At 44.2% G+C, this 10175-nt stretch overlaps 1 protein-coding gene and 1 long non-coding RNA gene across 6 annotated transcripts in view; one reads left to right on the top strand and one right to left on the bottom strand.

Annotated features, from left to right (window-relative positions):
• The window catches only part of LOC123506549, a 161833-nt gene that overhangs the window by 117470 nt on the left and 34188 nt on the right, over positions 1-10175 (top strand). The gene's annotated exons all lie outside the window — the stretch shown is intronic.
• LOC123506546 (hemicentin-2-like) overlaps positions 4064-10175 on the bottom strand; it is an 85234-nt gene continuing 79122 nt past the window's right edge. For all 5 annotated transcript variants that reach the window (XM_045258727.1, XM_045258731.1, XM_045258729.1 and 2 more), the window contains 2 exons: positions 6581-6800; positions 4064-4707 (listed from right to left, as the gene is read on the bottom strand). In XM_045258727.1, the coding sequence (XP_045114662.1) occupies positions 4592-4707; positions 6581-6800 (336 nt within the window). In that variant the 3' untranslated portion in view covers positions 4064-4591. The remainder of the gene's footprint in view (positions 4708-6580; positions 6801-10175) is intronic.

The raw sequence follows: 10175 nt of genomic DNA, 5'->3' as shown, positions 1-10175 counted from the left end.
AAGTATGTACACACACACACACACACACACACACACACACACACACACACACACACACACACACACACACACACACACACACACACACACACAGCTTTGAAAATAGCCCTAATTTAAGTATAAGTGCCACGTCAACGCTTTCTTTTTAATATACACGTCACAAACAGCCGCTGCAATTCGGTGGTAAAAGAAAGGATGTCACTAAAGTGAAATGAAGAGAATCGTGCAACATTCTCTCTCTCTCTCTCTCTCTCTCTCTCTCTCTCTCTCTCTCTCTCTCTCTCTCTCTCTCTCTCTCTCTCTCTCTCTCTCTCTCTCTCTCTCTCTCTCTCTCTCTCTCTCTCTCTCTCCTCCGTGACCTCGTTGCCTAGATCGATGTGGTGTTGTCTGCATCATCGCTGCTACACCACTATCATCGTCATCACCATCACCACCACCATCATCACCACTATAATTATAATCGCCTTTCGTGACGTCATCTTCATAAATATACTTGGCCTTTACCTTCACCATCACCATTACTATCACCATCCTCATCACATCATTATCAGTATCATCACCATCACTAGTCGCAGATTGTGATGGTGGTGTGCAAGCATCCAACCCTTCTCCCCCCACCCCTCCCATACACACAATACCATCACCACAGCTATCACTACACCACCACAGCAAACACACCACCACCACCACCACCACCACATAAACACACACAAACAAACACTACGAACATTCCATTACACTTTTCACCTTCACCACTTCAGCCTAGGATAGTCAACACGCACCTTTACCCACACCGCCACGTTACTATACGTTCCTCACCACTGTTTCACCTCCATTCCACCACATTCCTGCGGCAGTCACATACTCCCATGCTCTGTACGCTGCCTTGCCTCCCCGTTCCCTTTCTTGCCTTGATCTCCAGCCCGCAGCATCCTCTCATCCCATCTCCTCTCTTCCCGTCATACTCACACACGCACATGCACTCACAAACGCACACGGACAGAGGAAAATAAGGGTAAAAATACAACTTCAGTCTTGCCTGGACTTTTGGCATACTTAGCTAAATACTTTCTGTTTTCTTGCAGCGAATTTTCTCACTTTGTCCTTTCCGCGCTGATGAGGATGGCCTTTTGATGCGTGACTGACTAAATGAGTGAGTGACTGACTGACTGACTCTCCTCATTAGACAAATGCTAAACGGTAATATACGTCTTCGTTAAAACATCGTGACACTAAGAAAACAAATATATTTACATCAATACATTGTCCTTTAAACAGAGGGGGTTATGCTACACACATTCTCTCTCTCTCTCTCTCTCTCTCTCTCTCTCTCTCTCTCTCTCTCTCTCTCTCTCTCTCTCTCTCTCTCTCTCTCTCTCTCTCTCTGGGAACATTTTGCTATTTTCTTGACAACCGAACTTCACAAAAATATTTAATGTCACTGTGGAGTTGAACACACGCCCAAAACTTATGAAGACACTATTACTTAAGCATAAACGGCGAAGCAGAAATATTCCGAGTCTTTATTTCCCCACATGGGCTCAAGTTCAGTCTCTTATTTTCCAGTTGCTTTCTTTCATTCCTTTTTTTCTATTTGGTTATTTGAGTTTTATTTCTTTTCAAGGCTTGAGCTTTCTGTTAATTTTCATGCTGTGATCATGTTATCTTATGTGTGACTTACCTTTTATATACGTTTATCAGTGTTTCTTTTTTATATACATATGGTTTACTTTTTTTTTTTTTTATGTTTTTTTTCCAGTCCTTCATAGGCGTAACTGTATTTGGTGTAGTCATGATGTGACTAACGCAAACACACATTTTCTATTGACCTTGTGACTATTGCATTATCTGACACAAATACTAATATATTCTTAGTTACTGTGCAAGTATTTTCCTGCTGTGTTTTCAGTTCAGTCACCGTCACATAATATATTTGCCTCAGTAATTATAATCTCTTCAGTCATAATCTCTTAGTTTGAGTTTTCTCGCTGTATTTTTTTTTATATTTAATTTTTGTAACTGTCTTTTCAATCACATTAATTCACACGCACTTCCTTATTCTTTTTATAATTCACAGAATCATTGCCACACTTTTTGTTATAGTAATTACTATTTTTTCAACCATAAATTCACTTCTACGCGCTTCTTTGCAATGTTTTCCAGTCACAGTCACAAGCACACAAACGTTTTTCTTCAATTCTTCCATTTTCGGTTACAAATACTTTCCTACATTTTCTGTACTATTTCTTTTTTTTCAGTTTCAGTTTCACTCAGGTTTTGCCTTAGATTCGTTTAGTCTCAGTAACGGAATCACGAGTACACAGTTTTCCCGCCGTGCTTTTCTTGCCTTCATCAATACTTCCACTACTGACGCCGACGCTGAAGCAAAGAGATAGAGAGCGTTCGCGTGTAGCAGGAGCAGCCTCACCACCACCACCACCACCACCACCACCTTTGTCCCTTGTCCTTCCTTCACTCCCTCCGTCCTAATCATTTTCCTCCCCATTGTCCTCCGCCACAACCCGAGGCTGCGCTCCTCTGACCTCCGTTGTTCAAGCTCGTTTTCCCCTCGAATCCAGGAAGGAGGTGTGCCTGGCGAAGGTCCCAGCAGCCTCTGATGTCTTTCCGGTGTGTGTGTGTGTGTGTGTGTGTGTGTGTGTGTGTGTGTGTGTGTGTGTGTGTGTGTGTTTGTGTGTGGAGTTCTTGCGACAGTCGTTCCGTGCTGCATGTACAGTCTCTCTCTCTCTCTCTCTCTCTCTCTCTCTCTCTCTCTCTCTCTCTCTCTCTCTCTCTCTCTCTCTCTCTCTCTCTCTCTCTCTCTCTCTCTCTCTCTCTCTCTCTCTCTCTCTCTCTCTCTCTCTCTCTCTCTCTCTCTCTCTCACACACACACACACACACACACACACACACACACACACACACACACACACACACACACACACACACACACACACACACACACACACACACACACACATGCATAAGCACACCACGGCTTGAAAAAGCAAAAAGAAAAAAAAACTGACATAATCGTGCCTCTACATTTCTGAGTTTCAAGAGTAAACCTTTTTAACCTGTCCTATTATTTTTGTGGGAGGAGAAGAAGGAGGAAGAGGAGGAGGAAGAAGAAGAGGAGGAGGAGAAGGAAAAAGGAGAGGAGGAGAGGGAGGAGGTTGTGGCATTGTTTTATATCACATTTTTTGTCCTTTACATTTCTTTACAGGACGTTCTATAAAAGAGAAACAATAATTATTCACTTATTTTCCCTTTACCTGTTCATTTATCACCTTTCTTTATTACTTCCCTGATGAGATCCTTAAACACACTCGTAAATGTTGGCAATCATGAAAGAAAGAGCGAAAGACAAGAAAGAAAATAACTTAATACCGCCCGTTTTTGGTTTAACTGTTACTCTCCTCCACAGTATATCAGCTGGTCATGAAATATACCTGGGATGTGTCTCAATTATCACTACCAGTACCCAGTAATTAGAGAGAACGACCCGTGCCTCCCAGCGCCAGCTCCCTCTCTTGCTTGTGTAAAAAATAAGATTCTTTGTTTTCATTGTTGAGTGAAGGCTGGCTCTCTCTCTCTCTCTCTCTCTCTCTCTCTCTCTCTCTCTCTCTCTCTCTCTCTCTCTCTCTCTCTCTCTCTCTCTCTCTCTCTCTCTCTCTCTCTCTCTCTCTCTCTCTCTCTCTCTCTCTCTCTCTCTCTCTCTCTCTCTCTCTCTCTCTCTCTCTCTCTCTCTCTCTCTCTCTCTCTCTCTCTCTCTCTCTGTGTGTGTGTGTGTGTGTGTGTGTGTGTGCAATATTTCTTATAGCGTTCGTGAGACAGAGAGAAAGCGAGAGAGAGAGAGAGAGAGAGAAAAATGCTATTTCTTTGTTGCGATGCTTCAAGTAATTTCCGTAAACATTTTTGTCTAGAACACGAAGAACGTGAACAAATCACCTCTCTTTCTCTCTCTCTCTCTCTCTCTCTCTCTCTCTCTCTCTCTCTCTCTCTCTCGCTCTCGCTCTCGCTCTCGCTCTCTCTTCCTATTCTGTTACACGTAAACACCACTCGCGGATGGAAGTAGAAAGGAAGGAGGAGGAGAAAAGAATTACAGAACTTCCTCCCCCATTTAATGTTTACACTCCTACCTGTGCGCTTGAAGGAACTGCAAGAGCAAAGTAAAACAATGCTACGGAAGGCAAGGTTAATTTTTTTCTTGGGTGGAAGGGTGAGTATTACCTGGGAGGAGGAGGAGGAGGAGGTGGAGGAGGTGGTGGAGGAGGAGTAAGAGGAGAAGGAGAAGGAGGCGGAGGAGGAGGAGGTCACGATAATGTCTGTGGTGTGTAGTTAATCGTTCCCTGCGGAGCCTTCTGTACGTTTAGACTCGTGAGGGAACCGTAATCCAACCGCACACACACACACACACACACACACACACACACACACACACACACACACACACACACACACACACACACACACACACACACACACACACACACACACACACACACACACACACACACACACACACACACACACACACACACACACACGGCAGGGTTGGGGCGGGGTGAGGAGCAGGGACGTTTCGCGAGTTTCAGTGGCGTAGCAGGAGTGTGTTGAGGCTCGCCAAGGCTGCCACAAGGAGGGGAGCGGCCTGGAGACTGACGGAGTGGTCGACGGCGCGTGGTTGGATGGCTGCGATCTTGTTAGCTGTGTGAGAGAGAGAGAGAGAGAGAGAGAGAGAGAGAGAGAGAGAGAGAGAGAGGGAGAGGGAGAAGGAGAAATATTACCCTCATGTCATAGTATTTTAGTACTTATATTCAAATTGAGTTACACCACACGACGCTCCCTGAACATTTATTAAACAAGCTCCGTGGACCTACTAATTACGTGGCCCTGTTACACACACACACACACACACACACACACACACACACACACACACACACACACACACACACACACACACACACACACACACACACACACACACACACACACACACACACACACACACACACACACCAAAACATTCCCTCCCTCTGTATAAACTCTGCGGTCTTAGCCAGTCTAATTTCACTACTCCTTGCCGCACAGTTATTCCCGCACACTCTTGTTGGTCCACGGTGCCTGTCAGCCCTCCACTCCATCCGCCCGACCCTTTCCTCCTCCGCGAATTGTTATCACTTGGTCTGGGAAAAAATATAATAACTTGCATCCCGCCTGCCGCTGTTCCCTTCCACAAAAAGACCCCTGATAACCTTATAGTTGATGGGTTTTATGGGTAATAGGTTTTATAGGCTGCCTCTCATCGCTGCCTAAAATGAAGCTTAAATTTAGTCTAAATTTTGAGGCTTTTTTCAACTCTTCACACCTCTTTTTCTTTCTCCTCTTCTTTTTTTTTTTCTTTTCCTGATTCATTGTGTTCGTGGTTCTGCCTCATCCCTGTCTTGCATTGCGTTGGTTCCTGATTCTTCCTAACCTACTTCATTTTCTTTGTCCTTCTCTTCCTTCTCTTCCTCCTCCTGATTCCTCGTGTTCATTCTCCTGCATTCTCTCAGACTAGATTCTCGTCCTACTATGGGTCTTCCTAATCTCCTTCCTCTTCCTACTTATCCTCCTCCTCTTCCTCCTTTTCCTCCTTCTCTTCCTATTCTTTATGGTTTCTCGTATCCTATGTTCTCTCATACCAGCCTCACGTTCTTGTTTACCTCTTCCTAACCTCCTCCTTCCTCCTCCTCCTCCTTCTCTTCCTCCTCCTTATGGTTACTTGTATCCTGTCTTCTCTCATACCATCTTCACATCTTAGCTTACCTCTTCCTAACCTCCTTCTCTTCCTCTTCCTCCTTCTCCTCCTCTTCCTCCTGATTACTTGTGTCCATGTTCTTGCCTCTTACCAATCCTCGATAACCCAATTACACTTCCTCTCAGCCAGCCTATCAACAGCAGTCACGACCTCCTACACCACCATCACGCTCTCTAGTGCTCGCTTACACCCCATGAAACAGACTCAACAGCCACCCCTCAAGTACAGCCCCTCTCGCACCATCAAATGTCATACTGTTGCTTATTCACTTGGTTCTTTTCACTCTGCTGTACCTATTTTAGGGGTCTTATGATAGCTATACATTTTTTTTTTTTTACTGCCGACCTTAAGTAGCACGTAAGTTTGGCCATAGAATATTCAAAGCCCTAAGAAGTTGACTCATTTTGTTCAGTGACATATGGTTTTTCTTCTAAACTTTTGAGTGATGATATAAGAGCTATACCCTTCAGTACTCTTCTATACACCTTCCTTTCATTATATTACAACTACGGAATCTTAACTCAATTAGATCCTTCATAAGCTGCCTAATACCCAAATATCAACATTGCTTCACTCCCATACGTAATTTTCCTCTCAATTTCCCTCTTCAGATATGAGCTTTAACTGCCATACACTCAAATGATAATAGTGTTTGACTCCAATATAGCATTTCCATTTAATTCATTCCTTCAGACATAAGCTTCAACCGTCTTACACCAAACTGGGAGTTGTATTTAACTCTAACTTTTCATCACCGTGCAACATCTCAGTACTGACCTTCCGTAACGTACACCACTATGGACGCGAGTTTGGTGTTGGCAGCGGCACAGGTGTAGTTGCCGGAGTCTGAGGGCTGAGCGTCCACGATGGTGAGATGCGAGATGACCCTGCTGTCGTTCTTCGTCTCGATGCGCACCTTTATGCCTCCTCTCTCACGGTCGTAGTTTATCATACGAGAATTCTGGTACCAAAAGATGTACTGTGGCTCCGCAGCGCTCTGAGGGAGACGTGAGGGAAACTTTGTGTGAATGAAGAATGTGTGTATGTATATGAGAGAGAGAGAGAGAGAGAGAGAGAGAGAGAGAGAGAGAGAGAGAGAGAGAGTTAGAAAATTTACTTAGAAAAAAAGTGAAATGAAGTCTTTGACGACTGGAAGAAAACCATAAATGAAAATAATATTGAAAAGCCGCAGTGAAATGAGAGCAAAGCCAATGAGGAAAAGTAAAACAAAAATGTGAAGGGGTAGAATTTCGTAACTGTAACTAAGTAAAAGACAAACAACTGCATCAAAAACAAAAACAACATTTAAAAGAGTCTTCATATCCCCTCTGCCTCAAACCCCCTCAAGTTAAACAACATGAAAAGGAAAGTTGAATCTGTATAATTGTTTACCCAGTCAAGCAAACCTTTTTTTTTCTTTTGCAATATTCCAGGAAAAAAACAGACTCGTTTCACAAATTTTTTCCTCGTTCAAGAAAAGATTAAAAATTTCGAGGAAAGCTGTAATGAAACGCTTCAATCATGCTTCATTTAGTGCCACCGGGCCTCTCTCTCTCTCTCTCTCTCTCTCTCTCTCTCTCTCTCTCTCTCTCTCTCTCTCTCTCTCTCTCTCTCTCTCTCTCTCTCTCTCTCTCTCTCTCTCTCTCTCTCTCTCTCTCTCTCTCTCTCTGTGTGTGTGTGTGTGTGTGTGTGTGTGTGTAATTCACTGTTTGATCTGCTGCAGTCTCTGACGAGACAGCCAGACGTTATCCTACGGAACGAGCTCAGAGCTCATTATTTCCGATCTTGGGATAGGTCTGAGACCAGGCACACACCACACACCGGGACAACAAGGTCACAACTCCTCGATTTACATCCCGTACCTACTCACTGCTAGGTGAACAGGGGCTACACGTGAAAGGAGACACACCCAAATATCTCCACCCGGCAAGGGAATCGAACCCCGGGTGTGTGTGTGTGTGTGTGTGTGTGTGTGTGTGTGTGTGTGTGTGTGTGTGTGTGTGTGTGTGTGTGTGTGTGTTATTCACCACGGTCGTCTGCTGGTTATCCAGCCAACCTTTCTCCTACGGAAAGAGCTCAGAGCTCGTAGTGACCGATCTTCGGGTAGGACTGAAACCACATCACACGCAACACACATCGGGAAAGCGAGGCCACAACCCCTCGAGTTACATCCCGTACTTTTTTACTGCTAGGTGAACAGGGGCGACACATTAAGAGGCTTGCCCATTTGCCTCCCCGCTTCCCGGGACTCGAACCCGGAGCCACTTGATTGTGAGTCAAGCGTGTTAACGACTACACTACGCAGTGTGTGCGTGTGTGTGTGTGTGTGTGTGTGTGTGTGTGTGTGTGTGTGTGTGTGTGTGTGTGTGTGTGTGTGTGTGTGTGTGTGTGTGTGTGTGTGTGTGTGTGTGTGTGTTCATATTTGCTCAGCTGTGAAATAAATGATAAAATGTAATATGTTATGTAGATAAAACACACACACACACACACACACACACACACACACACACACACACACACACACACACACACACACACACACACACACACACACACACACACACACACAAAGAGGAAACGCAGAGGGACCATGTTGCTTGATTTATGATATTGACTAGTGGCTTTTAACACACAACATTCCTTTATATTTTTTATACTGTTTTATTCACATCATGAAAAGTTGTTTATCTTTTATATCATAAGAGGTGTATAGAATGCAACACGCACACACACCTACCTACCTACCGACACACACACACACACACACACACACACACACACACACACACACACACACACACACACACACACACACACACACGTGCACGCACAACAAACTTAGTTACATATACATACACAAACACCAATCTAGGCAGTCACGTTGCTTCACCGCACTCACACACACAAAAGCAAACACTTATAAAAAAAAAGAAAACACACTCGTGTAATAACATAAATAAAAAGAATATTCTAACACACGAATACCTTAGGGCAAGAAAAGTAAAAAGTTGGAAGAAGAGCAGCAACAGCAACCGGTGCCAGAGGAAGAGGAGAAGAAGAGGGAGGAGGAGGAGGAGGAGGAGGAGGAGGAGGAGGAGGAGGAGAAAAAGGACACAGGAGGCAGAAGCGGATAAAGTTGAGGAAAGTGTGGGGGGATAGGAAGAAGAGGAGACAGGCGAAGGGAGAGTTAACTAACCTAATTATATAGAGGAAGGAAAATTAAAACCGTGAGATGGCTGGCGGGGTAAGCTGAGGGAAAGGCTGAGAGAAAGGACCCATTGGAGCGAAAGAGCGAGCGAGCGAACGAGCGGAGAGAGAGAGAGAGAGAGAGAGAGAGAGAGAGAGAGAGAGAGAGAGAGAGAGAGAGAGAGAGAGACACTAAGAACCACGCAGAGAAAGACAAATAAAAAGAAATTGAAAGACACACATATCTATATAACGCCATAAAAATACATGAAATCACACAAATAAACAAACATATTAATTCATGCAGCCTGAAAGAAATAGAAACGAAATCAGACTGAGGTATCGGGTCAAACAAAACAAACAAACAAAGATTCACACGGACTGGACCAAACCAGACACGGAGGCAGACAGACAGACGTACGTAAAATGAGGAGGCAGACAACGTGACAGAAAAAGCGAGGCAGAAAGACAGAGAGGCAAAAGGGAGCTAAACAAACCCAGTAGTAAGTAAGCAGGCAGGTAGGCAGACAAACAGGTAGACAGATGCAGGCAGGCAAGCAGGGTGGCAGACAGACAGACAGACAGACAAACAGACAGACAGACGCAAGCAGGCGGGCAGGCAAATAAACAGACACAGAGGCAGGCAGGCAGGCAGGCAGAGTCACTTCCCACGCAGAGAATCACAAACACTGCACAACACACGTAAATTTGTGATAACAAGTTTATTCCATTCTCGGACATGAGAGGAACGGCAACTTTACCCCTTCAACTCATCAAAACATGAAAAAAAGAGCAGATTTATTTATTTTTAAGCGTGAAGGACAAAGGTGAATGACGTGAGGAATAGGAAACATATAAAAGAAATATCGGTTATTTTTCCCCTTCCGAGAAATTTTGCCACAAAAGAAAAAAAAAATATTACAGGAAGGTAAAAGATATATATACTATCCTTGATTGAAATGTAATTGTGTGCCGTGCAGGAAGCAATAAAGGAAATGAAGAATGATAAGCAGTCTCTCTCTGTGTCTCTCTCTCTCTCTCTCTCTCTCTCTCTCTCTCTCTCTCTCTCTCTCTCTCTCTCTCTCTCTCTCTCTCACTGCGGCTGCCCTGATGGCTCCCTGTGGTACGTTTTTCCCTCCCCAACTGTTGTGTACTTCTATTATTCATGTTGCCTTTGCTACGAAAA

Source organism: Portunus trituberculatus, chromosome 20 (assembly GCF_017591435.1).
Source record: "Portunus trituberculatus isolate SZX2019 chromosome 20, ASM1759143v1, whole genome shotgun sequence".
NCBI lineage: Eukaryota > Metazoa > Arthropoda > Malacostraca > Decapoda > Portunidae > Portunus > Portunus trituberculatus.
The sequence above is the reverse complement of the archived record's forward strand: the minus strand, read 5'-3'. Positions and strand labels throughout refer to the sequence as shown.